Source organism: Scyliorhinus torazame, chromosome 20, assembly GCF_047496885.1.
Source record: "Scyliorhinus torazame isolate Kashiwa2021f chromosome 20, sScyTor2.1, whole genome shotgun sequence".
Classification (NCBI taxonomy): Eukaryota; Metazoa; Chordata; class Chondrichthyes; order Carcharhiniformes; family Scyliorhinidae; genus Scyliorhinus; species Scyliorhinus torazame.
Genome location: NC_092726.1, coordinates 16,146,325 through 16,171,991, shown reverse-complemented (window position 1 = coordinate 16,171,991; position 25,667 = coordinate 16,146,325). Strand labels below are relative to the sequence as shown.

General features: G+C 42.1%; 1 protein-coding gene across 1 annotated transcript in view; it reads left to right on the top strand.

Moving 5' to 3' along the window:
- LOC140396913 (histone-lysine N-methyltransferase NSD3-like) overlaps window positions 1-12,287 on the top strand; it is a 579,137-nt gene extending 566,850 nt beyond the window's left edge. The window contains 6 exon segments of the mRNA XM_072485822.1: window positions 37-306; window positions 520-636; window positions 5,001-5,142; window positions 6,391-6,497; window positions 8,842-9,046; window positions 10,407-12,287. Of these exon segments, the coding sequence (XP_072341923.1) occupies window positions 37-306; window positions 520-636; window positions 5,001-5,142; window positions 6,391-6,497; window positions 8,842-9,046; window positions 10,407-10,654 (1,089 nt within the window). The 3' untranslated portion in view covers window positions 10,655-12,287.
- The last annotated feature ends 13,380 nt before the right edge of the window (window positions 12,288-25,667 follow it).

Here is a 25,667-nt window from a genome sequence, read left to right as displayed (position 1 = left end):
TGCACAAATAAAACGCAGCACCTTTCTCTTCACTAGACGAACAAAGCAATTGGAAAAGTACAGATCCATGTTGCTGACTTGTCAGAAATACCACGGTGCAACTGTAAGCCCACTGATGAAAACCCTTGTGGACTGGACTCGGAATGTCTGAACCGGATTCTGATGTACGAGTGTCACCCGATGGTCTGTCCAGCTGGAGAACGTTGCCAGAACCAATGTTTCACCAAGCGACTCTACCCTGAGACGGAGCTCGTGAGAACAGAAGCACGGGGCTGGGGTCTTTGTACTAAAGTGGAAATTAAAAAGGTGACTTTTCAGTGCACTTTGCTTACTTACACAGAATCGCTGTCTTAGAGAAGTACAGGTCCTGTGTCCCATCCATGTATATAGCTGAGGAGAGTTGTGTTTCCAGTCAAATTCGCTGAACTTTACGTAGATGTATCAGTAAATACATTGTGCGGGTGGGAGGGGCGTTCAAACCACCTTTGCATGTTCCTCACCTGTCATTTTTGCATGCAGGGTCAGTTCGTGACTGAGTATGTTGGTGAGTTAATTGATGAAGAAGAATGCAGAAACCGCATAAAACATGCTCACGAAAGCAACGTTACCAATTTCTATTTGTTGACCTTAACCAAGGTAAGGCAGCTGCGTACGGAGTGTGTTTATGAGTTTTGTGGTGCTAATGAAGGCTGGATTGGAAAAAGGCAATTTCAATATCGGGCTGGCCCTTGGGGTTCCCTCGCAGCAGATCATAGAGTGAAAAAGATGACAATTTTCACTCACTTGGAGGTCCCGTGTCACCAATTGTATCTTCAGTGAGAGGCATCAAGTGGAGATCTGGTGCTTCCCAGGAGGGACTGCTGAGTGAAGTGGGAGCTTCTGTGTCATTTTATTGTGCAAAAGAAGGAAAGGAAGACTTGTATTTATAATGTGCGGATCACAACCTCAGGATGTCCCAAAGTGTTTTGTAGCCAATTTTAAAACTTCTTGAAGTGTGGTCCCTGTATTACTATGGGAAACGTGGCAGCCAACTTGTGCATGACAAATAGCAACAAGATGGCCAAGGGATCTGTTCTTAAATTAAGCTGGTTGAGGGTTAAACATTGACTAGAACACGTGGGTGAACTCTACAGCTCTTGTTCAGTTCTTCACTGAAGTGTCAGTCTGGATTTTCTCTTCATCCTGAATGGTAAGGTGAAGAATCTAGCACAATTTATCGATTTATTCAGTGTCCTTCTGGCTTAATGAGTAATGTTTGGCAAAGGGGTTGGTGATGAGTGATCAAAAAGAGTCCCGAATAACAAAATAGCTTGGAAAAGCTATTTCTGCTTATGTACTGGGAAGTGATTTGCACCCAAATATTCCCAGGAATTTGTTTCAACTGGCTTGGCTGTGTGATATTTTGGTGTCTGTGGCAGAATGATTGCCTTCGTTGCAAGAGAGATTGAGTCTCAAAGAATGCCAGCCTTGTTACAGCTGTACAGGGAGCTGGTGAGATTACACCAAGAGTCCTGTGCAGTTTTGGTCTCCTTACTTACGGAAGAATACACTTTCACTGGAACTGATTCAAAAAAAAAAGTTCATTGCTCTGAAGAAGTCATACAAACTGCAACATTAACTTTGTTACCCTCTGCACAGGTGCTGCCAGACCTGCTGAGTTTTTCCAGCATTTTCAGTTCTTTTTGTTTCGGCTGATGTCTGGGATGAAGTAAAAGAGCGAAGGCTCTGAGTTGCAAGCAAACTCATTCGAGTTTAGAACAATAAGAGGTGATCTTCATGAAACAAGATTATGAAGGAGCCTGACCGGGTAGATACTGAGAGAATGCCATTTCCTCAACCCCCTCTTGTAAAAATGGGGTCTCCCTTTTCACACTGAGATCTTGGAGGGTTCTTGGTCTTTTGAATTCTCTACTGTAGAGACCTGCACAAGTTGAGGCATTGGATATATTCGAGGCTGCATTAGAGAGAGTGGTGATCTGCAAGGGAGCAAGGATTATGGGATGCAGGCAGGCAAGTGGAATTCAAGGCCACAATTTGATCAGCCGTGGTCTTCCTGAATAGTGGAGCAGGCTTGAGGGGACAAATGGCCCACTTCTATTTTTATTTCGAAATGTTTTCATGAAACTTTGAGCATTTTGTACAAATTTGCAAAACATACAATCCCCCAAACGATCTTCCAACCTGGGAAACAAACCCCTCCCTACTTCCTTACCCCCCCTCCCCCCACTACTATTTATCTCCTCCTCTCTCTCCCCCTCTTACAGTTAACAATGACCAATTCTTTGAAATGCAATATAAACAGCCGCCATCACTGTTAGAACCCTTCAAACGACCTTCTCGAGGTTCAGAAACTCCAATTGCCCTAACCACGCTGAAGCACCCAGCCGTGTTGCCAACTTCCAGCTCAATAGGATCCGCCTCAACGCCACCAACGAGGCAAAGGCAAGGACATCCACCCCCGCACTCGTCCGCAGCTCCAGCACAGGACAGGACTCAACTCAATATTTGGGATCGCTGACATGGTGCTGTAAGAGAGCTTCCTAAAACCCACCAGCTTGGAACAGGACTAGAATGTGTGGGTGGTGTGCGTACCCTCGAGCAGCACCTGCACCTATCCTTCAGGTCTTCAAAAAAAAACAACACATCCCAGCCTTAGTAAGGTGTGCTCAATACTACCTTTAGCTGGACGGCTCAGTCCCCACACGGTATTGTGGCGTTCACCGTCCTCAGCGCCTCACTTCATACCTCATCCAGTATTGGTCCTAATTCCTCCCTATTTCTTTTCTTAAAACATCATTTTATTCAAACAAGATTTTCATTATAAGAAAAAAAATAACCACTCCCAACCCCATACTGGACCAAAAGTACACCCATCCAATCCCCCCCCCCCCCCCAGAGAGAAAGGCGAACCTGAATAAAAAATAATAAAAAGACAACACCCCATCCCCTCCCCATAACACTTTAACAGCTGACGGTAATCAGTTCCCTAAAAAAGACGAAGGCTGCCACCTCGAGTAGAACCCTTCACTAACTCCCTCATGTACACTTGATCTTCTGAATGTTCCAAAATTCCATCAGGTCCCCAAGCAACCGAGGCCTTGGGCGACACTGAGGACCTCCACCCAAGAAGAACTTGCCTCTGGGTTATTAGCGAGGCGAAGGCTAGGACATCTACACTTGTCCCTGTCCGCAGCACCGTGAGTCCGATGCTCCAAAAATAGCCACCAACGAGCACGGCTCCAGCTGAACACATAAAATCCGTAAGTATCAAAGAAAATGAGACCCAGAAAATAACAAGCTTGGGGCAAGACCAAAAGGTGTGTGTGTGTGATTCGCTGGCCCCCTAGAGTATCGGTCACACCTATCTTCCACCCCGAGTGGAACCCACTCATACGTGCCCTAGTCGGGTGCACCCTGTGCTCCACCTTGAACTGCATTAGGCTTAATCTCCCACGTGAGACGTGAGGAGGTTACGTTGACCCTGTGAAGGGCCTCACTTCACACTCCCTCCTCAAAGACCAAACCCAGCTCACCCTCCCCCTTCCTGTTGCTCCAGCGATGCCTGCTCCCACGCCAACATCAGTCCATCGACATCCAAAATCTTACCCACCCCTAAGTCAGCGAAGGACAGTGATAAGTGAAAAAAATAGGCAGTTCGGCGAGACTGGGAGAAGTGTGAAACTGAGCGGAAGATTTTTGAACAGCAGCCTGGAAAGGTCCGTGGTTTCACTGATTCACCGACTGAGTATTCCGACTGGGGGAAAAACTGAAAAGTGGCATCACAGGAAGGCAGTAATTGATTGGCTAATAAGGAATCTGTGCAAATTTGAAAAATCATTTAAAATTTTACATTTTGCATTTTACATTTATTGTAGAAATCTAGTGCTTGGAAGCATAGTTAACTATAACTTATTTTAATTTAATAAGTATTTATTTTTAATTTAATTTATTAATTAATTCTAAAAATGGCAGTTGGAGAGCAAAAATGCTTCATTTGTGAGATGTGGGAGGTCTGTGAAGCTGTCAGGATTCCAGACAGCTACACCTGCAGGATCTGAACCCAATTGCAGCTCCTCACAGAGGCTAGAAATAGGAAGATGAACTGCAGTTAAACACGTGGCTAAACAGCTGGTGTAGGAAGGCGGGTTTCAGATATCTGGACCATTGGGATCTCTTCCGGGGCAGGTGGGACCTGTACAAGAACGGGGTTGCATCTAAACTGGAGGGGCATAAATATTCCAAGGCTTTTTATACATATATAAACAGCAAGAGGTTAGCTAGGGAGCGGGTTGGCCCACTCAAGGACAGGGGAGGGAATCTATGCGTGGAACCAGAGGAAATGGGTGAGGTACTGAATGAGTACTTTGCATCGGTATTCACCAATGAAAAGGACTTGTGAGTCGATGGTCTGGGTCACATTGAGATCAAAAAGGAGGTGGTTTTGGGCATCTTGAAAAACATTAAGGCCTGATGGGATCTACCTTAGAATACTAAGGGAGGCAATAGAGGAAATTACTGGGGCATTGACAGAAATCTTTGTATCCTCACTGGCTACAGGTGAGGTCCCTGAGGATTGGAGAATAGCCAATGTTGTTCCTTTGTTTAAGAAGGGTAGCGAGGATAATCCAGGAAATTACAGGCCAATGAGCTTTACGTCAGTGGTAGGGAAATTATTGGAGAGGATTCTTCGAGACAGGGTTAACTTCCACTTGGAAATAAGTGGACGTATTAGTGAGAGGCAACGGTTTTGTGAAGGGGAGGTCATGTCTCACGAACTTGATCGAGTTTTTCGAGGAAATGATGAAAATGATTGATGAGGGTAGGGCATTGTATTTTCAGAGTTGAGTGCCTTGCTCATCCATCACAAGTGAACTGGATACTTTCAGCATGATGGATTTTCTTTCCTGTGAACTTTGAACAGGAAAGGCTTCAGGAATCAAGAAAATTCTCAACAGTCAAGAGTGAAATGAAACAAAATGTTTTAATTTGTGTTTTTCCAGGATCGCATCATTGACGCTGGGCCGAAAGGCAATTGTTCCCGCTTCATGAACCACAGTTGCAATCCCAATTGTGAGACTCAGAAATGGATGGTGAATGGTGATACTCGAGTTGGACTCTTTGCACTTAGTGACATAAGAGCAGGTGAGAGTTTGTGGGCGTGAAGGGATCTTTATTAGAACTGGATTGGGATTGCAGGCAGTTAATTTGCATTATTGAAACAAGTAATGAAATTGATTTGAAATAGCATGCCTGAATATATATTTTCAGAGCAGAAATGAGGGAATAAACTGCAGTGACATGAATGTCATACCATTCTAGGTGAGGTTATTTACCCTCCCATTATTCGACCTGGAGACATTGGGGTTGTTAAAAACAGAAAGGGTCACTATTATTTGCATTTGTTTCCCAGCATATCAGTGCCCAGTGCTGTTGATTCCTTACAATTAACCAATTCGTTATCGAGTTGGGTAAAATTATGTGCTTCAGTCCTGGCAGATATTGCATTGTTCATGTTGCCAGCTATGTTATTCATAGAATCCCCCACAGTGCAGGAAGAGGCCATTTGGCCCATCGGGTCTGCACCGACACTTCGAAAGACCACCCTACCTAGTGCCACTCCTATATCTTCACAAAGGTTCTGCATTATTTTATCTGTAATTTCAAATATGTGGATTCCAACTGAAAAAGGGACAAACACAATAAATTGCAAGTTTTAATTCGTTTATTTTGTCCATAACGTTCGTGACTGAAGGTTTACTGAGATAATCTAGAACAGTTGTATCCATTGTACCAAGTTATTAGCTTTTAATTCTAGTTGAGAATCTTCTTTTAGTATTTTAAAAATTCTGCTGGTGCCAAACTGGGAATGTGAAAAATATGAAATTCTGCCTTTTCCTTGATCCCTGCCTGCTGACATTTAAGATTGTGTGTGAAGTACAAAAAATACAACTTCTATTCCTACAATTAATTTCCCCTTTTATTCAAATCCAACTAAAACTAATAAAAAATAATTTGCAGACTCACCAGTTTTGAGCTGTTTTTCAATATTCAGATCAGGCATCAAGTAAGGAGACAACAGCAAACTAGCTTAAAACAGTCCAGCTCTATCCAGCTGTTGCTGTTGGTCCCATGACAAGATGTGATTTTAGCCATACAACATTATATTACCATTGCAGGAAGCTGTTGCAAACTGGTTTCACTCTGCAAAATGTTATTTTGTCCTACTTTAGATGTTCAGTGAGTTGTCAAAGTATGGTGCACGTCTGAACTGAAGTATTCTCAACAATACAAGCCTAACATTTTTGTATCATGTCTTCTAACTTCTAAATAGATTGAATCCGCAGAGTGATAATGACTTGTTGAAATGGTGTCAATTTGTTTGACGTTTAGGATGTGAACTAACCTTCAATTATAATTTGGATTGTTTGGGCAATGGAAAGACAGTATGTAAGTGTGGAGCCCCCAACTGCAGTGGGTATCTGGGTGTGCGTCCAAAGGTAAGTGTCACAAGGTTCGATCTTTGTAGCATATGGAATTGTAACATTAGATTTATTTCAGTAGCGAGCATTGGGACTAGCTAAGAGGGAAAATGGGGAATCCAATATATTTGAGCAGATTGCATGAAAAAATAACTTGCTTCACAGGCAGTCCATCACTTTTCAAAATCCAATGGTGCTTCTTAGACAAACATGCCAGCTAATTTCCATGCACACAGTTGGTGGTAAGAAAATAGTATTTGTCAATTATCATCCTACGTGGAGCTTAACAAAGTGAGGAAAGGTATCTCCTTTTCGTAGTGCAGATTCCATTTTTGCTGGAGTTTGTCGACACCTGAATCATTCTTTCTTTCTTTCTGACATACTGCATGATGGAAATTCCTGTATCTGTGTTTTTGGAGCTTCCTTGTTTCTGCAACAACTTTTGTCTGCTGCTTTTCAACAAAAAACTGAAGTATAGTCAAAGCACGTTCTCGAGGGAAATTAGGGGTGGGCAATAAATGAACATAGAACGTAGAACATACAGTGCAGAAGGAGGCCATTCGGCCCATCAAATCTGCACCGACCCACTTAAGCCCTCACTTCCACCCTAACCCTGTAACCCAATAACCCCTCCCAACCTTTATTGGACACTAAGGGCAATTTATCATGGCCAATCCACCTAACCTGCACGTCTTTGGACTGTGGGAGGAAACCGGAGCACCCGGAGGAAACCCACGCAGACACAGGGAGAACGTGCAGACTCCGCACAGACAGTGACCCAGCAGGGAATCGAACCTGGGCCCCTGGCTTCACTTGTGCTACCATGCTGCCCCAATTCTTGCAAAGCTAGCAATGCCCATATCTTATAAATCAATAAAAGAAAAGCAAAGACAGGAGAAGCCCACCTGATGGTCAGCTGTGGTCCACTGAAAAGCATTTTCTTGCTTTCTTTCCCAAAGGCACTTGTGACATTGACCAACAGTTCCGCTGTGTTGTTTAACCTCTGCTTTGTATCTTTCTCTCCATCAATGCTTTCCAATCTCAACAAGTACCATAGACTCAGCTAACCAAAGAGAAGCAATAGATTCTGTTGGCTGTTGAATGTAATTCATTTTTGTTGCTTTAAGCTATGTTTACCGCACATTAAGTACCATATGAAGCGTATGCATGCTGCATTTTTGGATTGCTCAAAATCCAAAGCAGCTGTTCATTGCATCAGTTATGTTCTGCTGGACCTGTGTGCACTCTACTGCCTCGCTTGTACTCTATTGTTGATACATACCTCAGTCACTTTTGTTTTTGATTTAGTGCTTCCCCTTCCTTTTTAAATCAGTTTACTGCACCTCCTGAGGAGGTTGGTGTGTTATTTGGTTGCCCTTCTGTGGGTGATCAGTAGCTTGCACTCGAGCCAATTAATCATGTTTTAAGCCGAGACCAAGTCATCATTTAAAAAAATACTAATAAGGCATGGAAGAAAATCTAAAATATATGTATCAAACCTTCATTGTTTTTTGCTATTTTAAAATGGACTTCTGATGACTCACAAAATGGCTGCTACAAGCCACGTGACTCGCAAGATTGGCTATCTGTTCTGGAAGGTTCCAACAGGGACGACAAGAACAAAAGAGCTCCACTCTCATCCTTGTGGAATCTCTCACCCATTGTAAGACCACATTATGATGATGAAATGAGACACACGCACGCGCGCACACGTATCGTGGGAAGATTATGGCAAACCCTTCTGCTGTCCCCATGCGCACGTGCCTGAGCAATCTGTATTGCAAGCTATCAGGACCAGGCATTTTATCCAGTACATCCTTCCTGTTAATTTTCAGCTTATCCATGATCCCTACCATTTCTGCTGATAATTTGTCGGTCTTCTCTTTCCTCCTAAACATAGATCAAAATATCCAAGCCTTGCCCTGCACCACGATTCATCTCACCTTCTGTGTCCCAAATGGACTCCACCCCATCTCTTAATATCTACTTACAACTTAGATGCTCACTGGTAGAAGACTTTGGGTTCCCTTCCATGTCAACTACCGTTCTGTTCTTTTATTCTCTCCCCCTCTGCCAGTCGTATTTCCTTCTTCACCTCTCCTCGCAACTTTGTTTTTTAAAAAAAAAAAAAGAATTCACCTGAAATGCAACCTTTTTGTGTCGGAATATCCTGTATCTCCATTGTCATCTAAAGAACTTGGGCTTTGGTTCCTTTACCTATCCACCTTCGTTGGGATAAATGTAGCCTGAACTATCACCTCTGAAGATAACCCATTGCTTTCTTCCAGTTTTTCCGGTTAGTCATTTGCTGAAGCGGTTTTATGAAACTGAAATGCTGCTTTTTGCATCCTGGATTTACTAGACTGCTGCTGCAACAGCAAATGAAGAAAAGGCAAAAAATGCGAAGAAGAAAATGAAGAAACGTAAAACCAAGATAGATGTCAGGAAAATGCATGAGGACTATTGTTACCGCTGCTGTGATGGGGGCGAGTTGGTGATGTGTGATAAGAAGGATTGTCCCAAAGCATATCACCTCTCATGCCTAAACTTGACCAAACCACCATTTGGTAAGCACCAATAATCTCCCGGTTATAGATGGACTGCATGGATCTTAAAACCGATTCCATATCCATGTTTCATTGTAATGTTTTAGAAACAGATGATGGAAATGCTCTGAGGCACTCTTAATATTGTTTTAGCCACAGAACATTTAGGCGGTCAGTGCATGTTGAAATGTTACATAGTTTAATGGCACTAGATAACGGCACATTGCTGTGATTGGCAACAATTGTTGTGTCCTTGACATGCAAATGTGTGCCCCTTAGGTCTGCAGCTCAACAATCCAATTCTGGGCATTCATCACCCTTTGAGGAGTTTTCAACCTCCATCTGTTGCAAATTCACTCTTCTGAGGTCACATTTCTATTAATGGTGTGGTTTGAAGAAAAGACAGCTGACTAAAAATGTTCCATCCTTTCATAGACGTTTTACTGGTTGCCATAATGGTGCTGTTGTAAACTTAACTTATGTGAGAATTATTTATTCACTCGATAATCCTGAAAACCAACCTAAAATGCACTCTCATAATATAAATTGATCATTTTCTATAGCTTCAGAGACTGTTTTGGGTGTGATTAGTAAGGGGAACTTGAATCGAGACTGGGTTTGTCAATTGCACTTTAATCTGGAGTTACAGTACTCTCAGTCTCTCTTCACGGCTTTGTTGCTGTTGTAATGTGTGCAGTTTACGAAAATGTCTCAATATTAGTAGGGCAATTTGAGGGGAGTTGGTGTGGTGAACTGGGGGGTAAAACAGGAGGAGACCCAAAGCTTTTGTCTTGGGAGAGAATGCAGACTGCTTTATACATCTCATGGTGGCCACAGCAAAGCAAAAAGCACAGACTGGTTATCTCTTTCGTAGATTAGCTGGGTATTAATCGAGAGGAAACTATACGATTATGAATCTGCTTGAAGAAGTTGTGTGCTGCATGAACACAAAAGAAGACCGATACACAACATTGAAAACACTAATGGTTTTAAGTTTCTGCTGCTTTTATATAGTGTATTAAAAAAATATCGCTCTTCAATATGGTACCTGTAAGTTTAATTCAAAATGATCTTTCAATGCAAGTGATAATCATGTAATCACTCGGGCTAATGGCATAACACTGAACAGCTTCACTGCGATACAGGAGTCAGGCTGGAAGGGGTAAGACACCTCAACTGTAGTGTTAGGTGCATTAACTTTGATAAAGGTATTGTGTCCAATTTCCTGCTTTTTTCACTTCAGTTGTGAAGGCAGTGGGCATAGCTCTTACCTGCAACATGTGTGGAGGCTCACTGGATGAACCATTTGTTGGAAGCACGTAGAGGGCTAAGTCATTTTAATTCTTTCAATCCCCATTAATATTTTTCCTCCAATCCCTAGGGAAATGGGAATGTCCATGGCACCACTGCGATGAGTGTGGGAAGTCCTCCACCTCCTTCTGTGACTTCTGCCCTAACTCCTACTGCAAGGAGCACCAGAAGGGAGCCTTGACTGCCTCCACGCTGGACGGCCGTCTCTGCTGCTCTGAGCACGACCCGAACTGCCCGACAGAATTCGACTCTTCCTCCTCTGTCAGTCTTCAGAACAACTCGGCGGCTGAGGACACCGGTGAAGAAACTACTGAGTGAATATTTCCAAATGGAGATGTCATGGACTTGCAGTACTTATCAGGGCAACCTTTAGTGTTCTGCTATTAAGGGCTCTGGGGATTGTAAATCATGCAGAGTGGAAAACCCAGATTCTGAGGTAGTAAGTAAAGATGACCAAAAGATTGTTTCGATTTTTTTTTTTTTGTTTTTGTTTTGAACACCTCAAAGTGACAACTGTCTTTTAAGAATTATCGTGATGACAGGAAACAGTGCTCATTTTTTGTCTTTCTCTAAATTGTTAGTGTTTTTAGTGGTATTTGTGTCCGATTATTGATGTCGGAAGAAAAACTTGCCCTTGTCCACTAAAAAATCTAAGGATAATGCTATTTAGCTATTTGATTTATGTTTCAATTAAAATTAATAGCAATGGGCAGGGGAGGATGTTGGGAGCAGGGAGAGGGTGGGGGGGGGGGTGTGTGAAAAAAAAAAAGAATGGACCATGTCAAAATTCCACGGAACGGTCAAAATAGGAAATCTGACCCCCATCGCCCCCACTCCACCTGTCCCAGTCTGACAAGAAAAGTGGATTATATGCAGCACTTTGTTAATCTTGAAGAATCTTTCAGTGGACCACCACGATCTGCTTATCCCAGAAGTGGGAAAGTAAAACCCACATTAGAAGCAATCGTAAATGCCAGATCAACTGTTGTTTGAGCCTCAACATTCGACAGGGCAAGGAAGAGAATATGAAGGGGTTAATTTCCAGCACGGTATGAAGGTATGAAGCCTAACGGTGGACAGTGGAATACAGTGTCATATTATACTTGAGGTTCAGAAAATGCAAATAGCCTCAGCTTTTGTCCTTTGTGGCTTCAGATGTCATCTGATATTCAAGTGTGGAACAGCCTTCCCACATTTTACTTGTAATTTTTATTGATATTTACAATCGTATTTTCTCCAGCTGTAAGTGAGCATTCTGACTTGAGTTCTGCCTTTTTGGAGTTCATATTTTTTGTTATCATCACTACCATTATGGCTGTGTTGATGTGATTTTATTATTTTTATACGTTTATATGTAAAAAGCAAAATTATGATTGAAAGTAATCATGATTTTTAAAAAAAAACTGAAGTGTCATCTTTACTCGAGTGTTTTATGGGCAACTAAAATGCTCTTTCTGAGTGAAAGTACTCTTGGAATCATAGCATCATAAATAGCACAGAAGGAGGCCATTTGGCCCATCACAGCTGTGTTGGTTCTGAAAGAGCCAACAAAGTTACCTTTCCCTTTCGTCACTTGTGAATCTGCTTTCACCAGCCCGTTGGTCAGTACATTCCTGACCATCATAGCTTGCTGTGCAGAATAAATTAGCCTCAATTTTTCCCTTCCTTCTGCCAGTGTAGGAAATCTGTGTCCTGTAGTTATTGCGCCCCCCCCCCAAACCCCAGCCATTGCAAACAGTTGGTCACTATTTACTTTATTGAAACTCCTCATCGTTTTGAACACCTCCATTGAACCTCCCCTTGGCCTTCTCGGTGAATCTATGATTCTTTGCTAAAGTACTCCTGTATATAATAAACATTTAAATATGTCTGTATATTTAAAATAACCGTATACCTATCACGTTCTGAAACTAGGACTTCGGTAGAATAAACTTGTGATATTTGTTTTTCAGTGTTATTCACGCATTGTATTTAATGGCAAAAAAAAACCCTCCTCATCCATCACATGTCCACATGTTGCAAATTCAGGGTACCTGTTGAAAATGTATCTGTAAAACTGCCAAGTTTCTTCAGTTGCTCAGACTGAATTTTCATTCATTTGCTTTCCCGCTTTGAATTTTCTTCCATCGGCTCATGACTCAACGCTGAGCTGTGACTATTGGATGCTGCTGAATGTAGAAAACTCCATCCCAATTTTAGCTGCATCAGTCCCTTCTAAATGCAGCAACAGCAAAACTGTCCATGAGCACGTGTACAGGATAGCGAACCTAAAATTGGCTGATTTTACCAAGGCATCTTTTGGTCGAGAACATTGGATTTCCATCTGTCATCTTGTTTAGTTGGCCGTTGTGCACCAACGTATGTAGATATTAGATAAAATGGCAGCTGATGGGAGACAGATAAGGAAGGGGGTAGAAAATCTTCCTCTGGTTCCAAATTGCATGTTTGCATTTGCAGGTCTCCATGTTCCCAAATGTCTGGAACTGTACATCTGTCGCTTCCATTTCATTTGCAATTAACCTCCAATTGAAGTACGTTGCTGTCTGCAGTTCCAAGTGGGATTGACAAATAAGTGAAATGAGTATCCGGTCTGCTCCATTGGATGGGATTGCCTCTCCCTCTCGGCTTTTGTAGGGTTTTCAGTACGAACAATGAGATTTCAACTCTATATAATCAATACACAAACTATGCTGGAAGGGAATGTTATTGAAGAAGGTTATTTAGTTGGCATTCTCTCCTCCCTCACCACCTGGCTTTTGTCCAGACCTATTTTTTGGGGGTTTCTTTTGCTGCATTCTGTCTGCTGGGCTACTTTAGACTCTCCCAGTTTTGCATTTCTACTTCCATTATCTGTTTGTGCTTGCCAACAAGGATTCTTTTGTGAAACTATCTTCATTTTGAATGACATTTTTAAATTTAGTCTTAAATGGCTGCACTTTATCTTTCCCTCTCCCTGTCTCTTCCACTGAGTCTGCGGTTGTACTCAGGTGGAAGGAAAAGCTGGGGCCTCGCAGAAGTTTCTTTATAAATCAAGCACATGGAAGGAACATGTGAAAATGTCTTGTCCTCATTGGGTGGTTGCACTAAGTTGTTTTGGGAGTAGAGATGGGTACTATGTGTCCCTTGCTCCCACTTTTCCATGTTTGATAAATCACCCACCACCCATGCCTATACTAGGCATTACAGACTAGTCTTGAGTAATCCGTCACCCTGCCAAATCTATGGGAAAACGGAAGAAAACACAGCTACTTTTCACGTATGGTGACCTCATAGGCAGATGACAATAAGTATGAATAGATGTCTTTAGATGTGTAAAAATTCATCTTTGTGTCACAATAGCTCCAGTATCTACTGCTCAGCAGCCCCAAGTAATGGCTGTTGGCCTGACTGACACCCCGTATTGTTCCAAAAATGCACCAAAACCTGTTGAGTATGTCCTTTTAGGTTTTTCTTTCATAATTGGGCGACTTGACCCATCATAAAATAGCTGGAATACCGTATGTGGATCTCTGTTCAGATTTTTCATCTTGTCGCGTCATTGTGGCATTACATACACTACATTGTTACTGTGCAATGTGCCATCATTCCAGCAAGCCAACTTTGACCACCGACATGGTGATCATTTTCCCTGCTGCAGTTAGAGCTAGCATTTTAAAAATCGTTCCATAAATTGGCTAAAGCCCATGTGCACTCTGCCTTTTTTTTATAAAACAAAAAGTGTCTTCAAGCAATTGTGCATGCCTGTCTGAGCAGCAGTTTTAAAACTTAGCTGGTGGCCAGAACTAAGCCACAAAATTGAGTGGGGAAAATTGAGTGGGGAAAATGCATCTTCCTGTCCACCACCCACCCCATCCCTGCTTTGCTCAGCAGTCTGTTCAACCAGAAGTGTGAAGATGAAGTATGTTTGGAGATAACAGAAGGATCTGTTGATGGTTCCTTGATATCCACAAATAATCATCTGAAAACGGAGCTTCAACACGTTAGTGAGTTGGTGGTAGGCAAGTAAAGCTGATTCTTTTTTCCCCATCGACCCATCCCTCGCCTTTCACTTAAAACTCAGTGCGATAGTTTGAAAGTGTGCTGTCATCTGTAACTTAATGGTTTGTATGTCATGTGCAACTAACTTTCTCTTTTTTTGCTATCTTTTGACTGTTGTTGACTGGTCTAGGTTTATGTCAGTAGGATGTAAAACATAATTCAATATAGAAACTCAAATGTCGCTTTGTGATTCCTCTGTGTCCTACTTTGTAAACGAGCAACTTGTAATGCAGCACAGGGAAGGGGAGGAGGGGAGAAGAGAGAGGGATATTTCCAAGAATGTTGAAGCTTACTCTTAAAGTTAGTATCTAGTATCATTGGATGTGCTGCCAAACTCGAATAGTTTTTGAACATTTTCTCCATAATGAGTGAAAATACATTGAAAAGGTCCAGCAAAAGATTGCATGTGGCAGTCAAAAGATTGGGAAACTTTGAACACAGTAAGAAACGCGATGAGTCTGGGAATGTGCCAGATAGGAAGTTTATGATTTGGGGGGAAAAAAAGACTTCTGAAGATTCATCTGTTTGAATGGGATAGAAAGTTGCATTGTTTCTTGTGGTGCTAAATCCAAGGGGGCTATGTGTAAGCGTCATCAGATGATAGGAAAAAGCAAAGCATGCAAATAAGTCCCAGGCTAATTGTTCTCAGGATAGCAGGCTCTTAAACTTCCCAACTCTCCCTCATTTCTGTGAGATTGCCTGCATTGATTCTTGCATGCACTCGCTTGACACTGCTGAATATTTTCTGAATGAAAATAGTTTTTGAAAACAAGAAGCCCAAAAAGGAGTCTCCCACGAGTGGGCAGAAAATCTGACTACACCGTGTGCTTCACATGCTAGTTGAAAACAAAAATTCTTTTTGGTTGGAAGACCATGCTCTGACCACCATTGCTGAATGCTTATTGCTCACTGAACATTATAAAATACTAAGGGACGATTGTGAATCCAATGGAACGGTCAAGTACGAAAATTTCAACCTTAATTACACCCAAGAAAGGATATTCTAGGCCATATTTTATTAAAGAGTATGGATTTAATTATTTGGACATTACCTGTATCTCTCCACATTCTGCTAGTTTTACTTCAGTTTCTTTGTGTCATCTGATGAAAAGGGTGTCTTGTCATTGATCAAGATTGTAATGCTGCATACCAGTTCATCGGTTTATTCATTAAAAGTTACTCTTTTACTGTATAATAATCATGTAAATATGTGAAACATATGAATAGGGTTTCAACCTACAAAACGTTCTAGTCTGTACAGAAAGGTGGATGTCCAGAAGTATGTTTATCCTTGCTGGGCCCCGACCTGTTATCCCTTATCCCACAACATTCTTTGGTTGGCTCTGCATAGTCGCTCGAATTAAGAATGTGTGATTGGCCTTGAGATTTTTATATACAGATAGAATTTAGTTATCGGCAGTTTTTGACCACAATAACTGAACATAAATGTACAGAGTTTTGAAAGCCTTGGATTCAGGTAAAACAGTTGAAACCATTTATCATGAGAACTACAAAGGGAAAGGCAGAAACTTGGGCTTTTTATCAACCAGCCTTTGTTAGATATGGGAACAGCTATACATGTACAGCATTGCTTTAATTTATTGTTATTTTGAGATTTTCTTCAAGCACAAGTGGGTCTTTTTCAACCATGAGGCTGTGTGACACTGTGTGAAAGGATTCTGGTCATATTGGGGTGGAAGAGAAAGATTTGTGGAAAACAAAATGGTCAACTCTGACAACTAGTATATTTCTGCAAGGAATTGCACATTGGTTAAGGAGCTACAACAGGATTGGGGTTTTCAGGTTTGACCAAGCAAGAACGATAACTACTTCAGAAGCAATTAGTGGTGAACCTGTCTGGTCCCGCCTTGCTTTTAGCTGGATGCTGTTCTGGAAAAGCATGGCATTTATGACGTTTACGAGAGAAGAGAGTTATGACTAGGGGAAGGACAGATTGATATTGGGTGCATGGGGCATCCACACGGCAGAACCCAGGTTTGGCTTGTTCCTTGGGTAAGAAGTCAGTGCAGAAGACAGGCTCTGCAGTGGATCTCTGAATTCTTTTGGCGGAGGCAATGAGAATGTTGACTGCATGGTGGAGGATGCTTAAGTCAATTGTCACGTTTTCCAGGCATGATCTAAGCATTAAGAGCCAGCGAGAAAGTACAGGTGAATGTTGTTTGTGGGGAATGTAATTCTCAAATGCCAGCTTTTAGAACTCTAGCTGAACATTAGAAGCTGAGGGGAGAGGGGCGGGGGGGTGGGAAATGAACAAAACACCCTGAAATAAAGCACTTTTCAATCAGTATTGACATATTTTGAATAACAGTTCACATTTACAAAACTAAATTAGGACATCATCTGAGTGGAGTTGTTTTGATGGGAAGTTTCTCTGGTCAGGCAGGCTGGGCATACTGTAGAGGTAGAGGCCTTGGGTACAAAACTCAGAGGACACGTGCAGGTTGTAGTTGGTGTGTCACTTGGGATTGCCAGCTTCAGTGTCCATTTTTAGCTGGCTTGTTCACCATTGTATCTATATGTGAGGGCCCTCCACTAGCTCTTCAAATTTCTGGATAGAGGCCAGCTCTGGGCATCTTCAGCGAGTGTCTTGAGGGAAGTCCACATGGGACGGGAGGGCCAATTCAATTCTTGCCAGAATCCTATTTGCCACAGCCCTCCAGCTGTTAGCCCTCCAGCGTCACAGTCTGAGTCTGTGATCAGGTAGCAACTCCGATGTTGCTGTTGAATGATGCTGACGTTGTGGTACAAATAGACACTCAGTTTTATGCACTCAAATAAAAGCAAAATACCGCGGATGCTGGAAATCTGAAATTTAAAAACTGGAAATGCTGGGTAAACTCATATTAGGTCAGGCAGCATGTGTAAGAAACAGAGTTGATGTTTTGTATCTAAATGATCTTTCTTAGACCATTTAGATGCAAGAGACATTGAGACCTGCTGAGTTTATCCAGTATTTTATTCTTTTATCTGTTTTATACATTTGGATTAGTCCCATCATAGCGAGTGGGGTTGTGTCTTTTCTTTATTAATACACCATCAGCTAACAAGTTTGGAAAAAGTATTGCACTTAAAGCTTCCTTCTTTTGGATGCTGTCGAGTTGTCCTTGCGAGAGAAAACGCATTAAAATCCAACTCAAAGGGTGTTGATTCATAAGAATCATCACTGGTACTAAACAGTCGCTCCTCTTTTACCTGGCTTCACACAAAGTGTCTAAGATATTTTTTATTACTTGAAAGTTCTGTATCATTTCACAGTTATATTTGTTTTTGTAATTTTATTTATAGGTAGACAGTGCTGTAGTATATTTTTGTAACGCCATGAAATGTTGACTAATTGCAATTCAATATAGCTCATTATCAGATAATGAAATGTTTCTTGCAAATACTGTGTACTACAGGATAAAGTTGCACAGCAATCAAAAACACATTATTTCATACCTCTCGTTTATTTAAAATCTGACATTTGTACAGCTTGCTGTAGCTGAGCATGTTTCTTTTGGAGAAAATCGAACTGCTTTGCAAAGACAGGATTTGGGGATTCAGAATGCTGACAACACACAAACACTAACTTCCCTTCTCAAATCACTTGGGGTGTATTGTTGCAAAGATGACCTGTTGCTGTTCAGAGTTTGCGGAATGCTGCTCTTCAACCTTGTCATTTCCACATGTAATTACACAGAGTGTGAAAACTTGCAGCTTTACTGAATGTACATGGACATCGCCCCCACTCCTCACTAATTGGACTGCTTGTAATCTAGCCTGTGACTGTATTCTATGTGTTTGAATGTAGGATTGTTTAAATTCTTTTTGTATATGATTAGTCACTGAGATGGCTCTTTTTCTTAAAGAAAATTTTATTTCAGATTAAAGTTGGAACTTTGCCATGGTTTGCTTTCATAAAAGGTTCATTTTGAAGTTTTGTAATGACATTCCATCAACCTAAAGGGAAAATAATACAGACTTGCTTGATATTAATTTCAATAAACGGTTCTGTGTTCAAATGCAGGGTCTGCTTTCTAAGCTTCTTTAACAGGGGTACAATTTGCAGGCAACCTTTTCTGAGGGCCACGAGGAATCCAGCACGAGTTTGTGGAGTCAAACAAAGTAATTTTATTTACAACAATATGAACACAACTGCCCGTACAACGCTGGCCAGCTCTATTTATACATCTGCAAATACTTGTTTGCCCCGCCCCTCCTCACTGAGAGGAGCTCATACTATCGCAAGAGTCACGGGATAACCAATTGTCCACAGTCAATAGGATTCGGGCCAACATCCAACACAACCAACCGCTTTCAATGTCACTATATTTTAACAAAATCCATTGGTTAGCATTGCTGCCTCACGGCGCCGAGGTCTCGGATTCGACCCCGGTTCTGGGTCACTGTCCGTGTGGAGTTTGCACATTCGCCCCGTGTTTGCGTGGTCTCACCCCCACAACCCAAAGATGTGCAGGGGAGGTGGATTGGCCACTCTAAATTGACCCTTAATTGGAAAAAAATGAATTGGGTACTTTAAATTTAATTTTTAAAAAATTAACAAAATCCCATTGGATTCCAAATAAGACTGAGGTTGAGCCAGATAGCATAGAACATAACAGCGCAGTACAGGCCCTTCGGCCCTCGATGTTGCGCCGACCTGTGAAACCACTCTAAAGCCCATCTACACTATTCCCTTATCGTCCATATGTCGATCCAATGACCATTTGAATGCCCTTAGTGTTGGCAAGTCCACTACTGTTGCAGGCAGGGCATTCCACGCCCTTACTACTCTCTGAGTAAAGAACCTAGCAGATTAAGAGGGATGACTGAAAGCCAGATCAAACAGTTTGAGGAAGCTCAGGAGTGAGCTCCAAAATATTGGACTGAGGTGGCAGGAGAGCAAGAAAGGGAAGAGCAGCATGATGAAGTCCAGGAGGATAGGAGCATTCAGCACAGAACTGTGGGCTGGAGGGGGGAGTCTGGATAAATTCCAGACAAGGATTTAGAATTGAAAGCGCTGGGAGACAATGCAGGTAAGTGCAGACATGGTGATGGGCAAATGGATCTTTTGTTGGGCAGGTTGTGATCAGCTGAGTTTAGTTCACTGCGGAGTTATGAGCAGCAATCATAGGGAGGCCAGCAAGGGAATGGATTTTCCCTGTGTCATTTGACATGTCAGATGTGGGGCATCCAAAAATGTTGCTTTTCCCCCTCGATGTCAAAGAATTGTCTTCACACTAACTATTGCAGGAAATTGAGGTGCTTTGTCTCTCTTGAGTGATGTTAAGACACAAAGGTAGGCAAAGAATGACCATAGAATCCAAGAATGCCCAGCTGATCAATAATCGGCTCATCTACTAGACAATGTAACCTGATTGATCACTTTCTCCAACCAGCTAACTGTTCAAAATATCAACCAATCCAGATGTTGAAGGAGAGGGTCCACCATCATCATCTCAGGTCACATCCTGGTTGCGAGTATTGTTGATAAAATTAACACTAGCACACAAACGCCCGACTACAGTCTGAGAGCACCATACCAACCATGAAGTTGCGTTTTCCCCTGATTTTCAATTGTTTCCCATCCAGCCTTGTTATGGGGCAAATGTGCGAGTGTATAGAAGAACTGCCAGGTTTACCTTCTGTTTTGAACCCTCAGGGCAATCTGAATTACGTGATGTGCAAAATAGGACTGGCTGAATTTTCCAAGCCCGAGCAAATGGATCATTTTTAATGAAGAACATCAGAGTGTGTGGACATAGTAAGTATTTGCAAGTTCTTTTGCTTTGTTTGGTTCCATTAAAGGCTCTCGATAACTACAAGTTGTTGCATCAACCTAACAGACCCAGGAAGCAGTCGCATTGAAGATGAAGTTGGTATGGTTAATTGAATGAGGGAGGAAGGAGGCTTTTGTTGGTCAGCTGGCCTTTTTTCCCCCTCTTACACTAATGTAAGTACTCCAAATATTTTTTCTGCTGTACTAATAACGGGCTTAAAGCCACTTGAGAGGAATGAAAAATACATTTTGGTATCTTGGCACATTGGTAAAATCAAATGTGGATTTTAAAACTGAGAACGTATTCAAAAGGCCAGAAATATAGGGTGACTAATTCTGGAGCTGCCTGCTGTACCAGATAACCAGAATAGGAAAGCAGAGTCCACCATTTAACACAGATGGAAAGGAGATATATAAAATGAGAACCCTGAGGGGGCATGAATTGAGGAGGTTGTGAGATTCATGATCAACAAGCTCAACTTCCAAACTAAGAGGCTGAGAAGATATAAAGGCAGTCAAGGGGTTGGACCGCATGGTGTGAGGAAGTATAATGTGGGGAACGGAAAGGCTGTGGATGTGATTCAGTTTGGCCAAAAGCATTAAAAATCAGTGTTTGGATTGGGTTCATAACCACATGGACTTGTCTCACCATGCCTAATTTCAGGGATATAAAAGGGTGTGGCAATGTTACTGTGAGCAGCTAGTGCGATCCCTTCTCACCTGAGACGGGTATAAAAACCATGGGTGGACACATGATAGATGCAGTTTAATGTAGAAGTGTCAAGTGGTGCAAGTTGGTTGAATCTCTTGCACTCAAGGTGATGATCAGACCAACTTTGTGTTCAATGGATCCTGTCCAACTCTGCAACAAAATCATTCCTGCAACCTCCAGTCATTAAAAATAAAAATGTTTACAGAATTTAGGCGTGGTTACATAGAATAACATTTTGGGTGGATATTAGCTCCATCACATATTTATAGCAATATTTAATTTGCATTCACTAAATGCCGATTATAAATAGGAAAACTCTTCCCCAAAATATATATTTTTAAATTTAGAGTACCCAGTTTTTTTTCCAATTAATGGGCAATTTAGCTGGCCAATCCACCTCCCCTGCCCATCTTTGGGTTGTGGGGGTGAGAGCCATGCAGACACGGGAAGAATGTGCAAATTCCACATGGACAGTGACCCAGGGCCGGGATCGAACCTGGATCCTTGGTACCTTGAGGCAGCAGTGCTAACTGGTGCACCACCATTCTGCCTGAAACTTGATACCTAACCAAAGTAATTTCAAGCCCATTTTCCCATCAAATTGCTGAACCATTGCTGGACATTGCAAGGGCCTAAACTCTGGATTTCATCCCTAAACTTTTGTGCATCTCTAACACTGACCTCCACTGTCTCCTATTATATGATGCACCTGGGATGTTTCACGATATGAACTTGTGTTTTGTACAGTGCATTTATGTACTTTTGGGCGGCACAGTGGTTAGCACTGCTACCTCAGCGCAAGGGACCTGGCTTCAATTCTGGTGGGGTGCCTGTCTGTGTGGAGTTTGCACTTTCTCCCTGTGTTTCTGGATGCTCCAGTTACCTCCCACGGTCCAAAGATGTACACGTTAGGTGGATTGCCCATGCTAAAGTGCCTCTTCGTGTCCAAAGATGAGCAGTTTAGGGGTTACGGGTTAGGGCGGGGGAGTGGGCCGAGGTCGGGTGCTCTTTCGGAGGGTTGGTGCAGACCTGATGGGCTGAATGGTCTCTTTCTGGTTCATCAAATGCAGATGATCATTTCGTAAGAAATTCATCACGAGTGCATGAGCAGAGATTTCACTGTACTTTTGTACAATATGATCCCCTGGATGAGATGAGAATTCTCAAGTTTGCAAAATCCCACCTAAAAATAGGGCATGGTGGCCACTCTCGTGCAATCACTCAATTTTGCTCATTCCAGGTATAGGCCAGCTCATCATGAGCACTGAATACAGGATGCTGAATGTGGTATTTTTAAACTTGCAGACCACAAAGGTACAAACAAGAGCTTTACTGGAAAGGTGTTTACTCAACAGGCTGCTAAAGATAGATTTCCCATTTGCCCACACAACTGACCAATGATGTCATCAATATTTTTGGTGATTGGACTCTTAAAATGACCTTGTTGCAACTAGGAACGCACTTTACTCCCCCTTTACATTTCCTGCAATGAAGCACAATACAATGTTAACAATCAATTTACAATATGAACAATTAATAAACAAAACAGTCAATAAGGTAGACATTTTGCAGGACGTTGATTTCTGTGTGATTTTTGGCGAACCTCCAGGCATCTGCTTTTTCGTGTTGACTGCAACCTCTGATGTTCTTGGTGTAATTTGGACGTTGTCCGTAGTTGTCTCGACTGGAGTCCATGCAGTGTTCGGCGGTTGACTCAGTTTTGAAGTGTTCTCAACTGGAGTATTGTCTTCCACAGTGGCTCCTGGTATTGTCAGGTTCTCAGGAATATCTAGGTCTTCACTTGGCACAGTTTGTTGTGGACTTGGTTGACTCTGCCTCTGGCAAACTAGTTCTAGTTGCTAAAAGTTGATCAGCGTTTCTTCTCCACTCTACATTGTCCGTCTAAGAACAGTTCAGCAGACCGGTTCTGTCTGTGCTAAGATGATGGCAGGTATCCACTTCTCAGACATGATATAGTTCATCTCTCATCTCCAATGCTTCCTCACCTTGCTGAAAAACAGTAAGCCCTCTTCTCACATTGAAAACCTGACTTTGCTGTTTCCTCTCAAAATTTTTCTTGTCTTGGACAGCTTCAGCAGATCAAATGCTGTGCGGAACTGACGTTTTACCATGAGTAATGCCGGAGAACCTGGGGTTGACGAATGTGTTGTATTCCTCTATGTCATCAGGAATTGGCTTAGTCATTTTGACAATGATCTTTGCTCATGGGTTACCTTCAATGAATGCTCCATTATCTGAACGTTTCAACCAGCACATTCGTGACAGGGTGATAAGGAGCGGATTGTGTGTGTTGGATTCTGTTCTCATTTAGATCATTTGTGAACATTTGCAAAATGAACGGTGAGTGGTCCATTGTCATTAACGAGTTGTTCAGGTAACCAAATCTTGCACAAATCTCACCCAGTCTTCCCGTTGTTCTCCCTGAGGATGTTGCCTTCATAATGGCGACTTCAGGCCATTTTGAATTTCTTTCAAGATCCCGGCATAATCAAGATGAACTTTTTTGCCACGACCCTTCTGCCCATTCCCACTGATGTAATGGCGCTAGTGGTGGCAGGTTTCACACCTTTTCACAAGCTGAACAACAGTCTTCTCGATTTTGCTATCGAGTCCTGGCCAGCAAAAATGGCTTCTGTCTATCCCCTTCATCCATAATGACTTTCATGAAGTTTCGGACACGTTTCCTTAACAATGGCGGAATGATCACACTCATTTCCCAGAGGAGACAACTGGCCTGTGTGGATAATTAGAGTCTTTGGGTAACGTATGGCTTCAACTTCCCGGTTTTCTCCTGTGGTCTTGCCACAGAGTAACATGTTTGCAACTTGTGCCAGTAGTGGACTATTTCTGGCATACTTGTTGACTTGTCCTGCAGTTATAGGAGGATTATCGACTTATTTGAAATATAAAATATTGCCACTTGAACTATTCATTGACAACTCGCTAGGTAAATCTAGAGAGTCCCATCAGTGTTCCCATCAAGATTTGATTGACAATATTTTATTGCGTATGTATGTGCTGACAATAGCAATGCCCATCTCTACACCCTCCATCTCTGCTAGAGTCGGATTACCGGTGTGTGGTCCCAGTATCGTTGTCAGAGGTCGATGATCTGACGGTGAGGGGTTTTTCCTCCTGGATTTAGTGGCTATTTTAGGTTGAAAGTGCCTAAATTCAAGTTTCCAGGAGGAGAGGCACCTTTTGTGCGTCCGCTCAAGACATCCCGTCACTGGAAATCTCCATTTCCTGTTTAATAATAACCTTTTATTGTCACACGTATGAAGTTACTGTGAATAGACTCTGGTCACCACATTCCGGCGCCTGTTCGGGTAAGCTGGGTACGGGAATTGAACCCGTGCTACTGGCCTTGACACAGGTTGAGTAAAGGCCTGACAATAGTTGCTACATTTGGGAGAAATTTTCCATAATTGTTTAATAAGCCCAAAAGCGATTAAGTTTTGAGGTGCAGGTGCCTCACTTATGGCTTTTACTTTTGAAGGAGATTTGTGCAGTCCCTTTGGACCTGTGACCTGTCCCAGTTATTTAGTAAAAGATTTGAAGAAGTCACATTTATCATTCCACAATCATAGTCCACAATCTTCTAGTCTATGGCGAATCTCTTCTTCATTATTTCTAGTAACTAAGATATTGTCTAAGTAGAACTGGACTCCTAGTCTGCTTAGAATGTGATACATCGCACGTTGGAAAAAGAGGAGAGGATGTGGTTCCAAATGTAAGTCTTTTATATCTGAATAGCCCTTTGTGTGTCACAATTGTCAAATATTGTTCTGAATCTGGATCTACATTTATCTGGAGATAAGCTTGACTGAGGTCAACTTTAGTGAGATGCTGGCCTTCAGCCAACCCATTGAATAAATAATCAATTATAGGTAGAGTGTACCATTCTGCACAGTATTGGATTGATAGTGACTTTAAAATCACCACATATGTGTACCGAACCATCTTTCATCACAGGTACTATGGGTGTGGCTCAATCACTTACACTAACGGTTTCAAGGACACCTGTCTTGACCAGCCTCTCTCATTCTGCCTCAACCTCGCTGTTCAGCATCTTGCTTGGCTTTCGTCCTTAATCATTAGCTTGAATTAGATCTTTTCATGCTTCTCATCTCTCCATTAAAGACTGGAATGTTCCTTTAAAACCTTCAGTAGACCTGCTATGGACTCCGACATGAGATTCACCTCAGCCCAGTTTAGCTTGATTCTCCCCAGCTAGCTTCTTCCCATTAAGGATGGACAGTTGCCGTTAATGATGTACAGGGACAAGTCTGCGGCCTGTCTTTTGAGCTACACATTTACATCGATATGACCCCTCAACAGAACGTTTCAAGTATTATCTTTGAGGGTTTGAAGTTGATACATTGTCGTTTCTCCTGGTGAAGTTTCTGGTCCCAATGAAACAGCTGCGTCAGTGTCCACCTCCATTTTCACTGGTTGTCCATCCAGTAAAGGAGTGCCCCAGTCACTGTTGCACCCGCAATGATCAGTACGTTCAATGACAGTTCACCATCTGACTGACTGGTCCTTTTTTTGGGTATCATTTAGATCTTTTTTCCTCTATTTGGTTTTCAATTGGATTGGCCACACTAAATTTCCCCTTAATTGGGAACTTCAAATTTATACCAAAATGTTTTTAAAAATGCATGCTTGTTGCTGTCTTATTGTAATGACTGGAAGCACCATGAGAGGGCAGCATAAATTACCAGCTCTGATTTAGTGGCTAAAATATTCAACAACTGATGATTGCTGAAAAGATTATA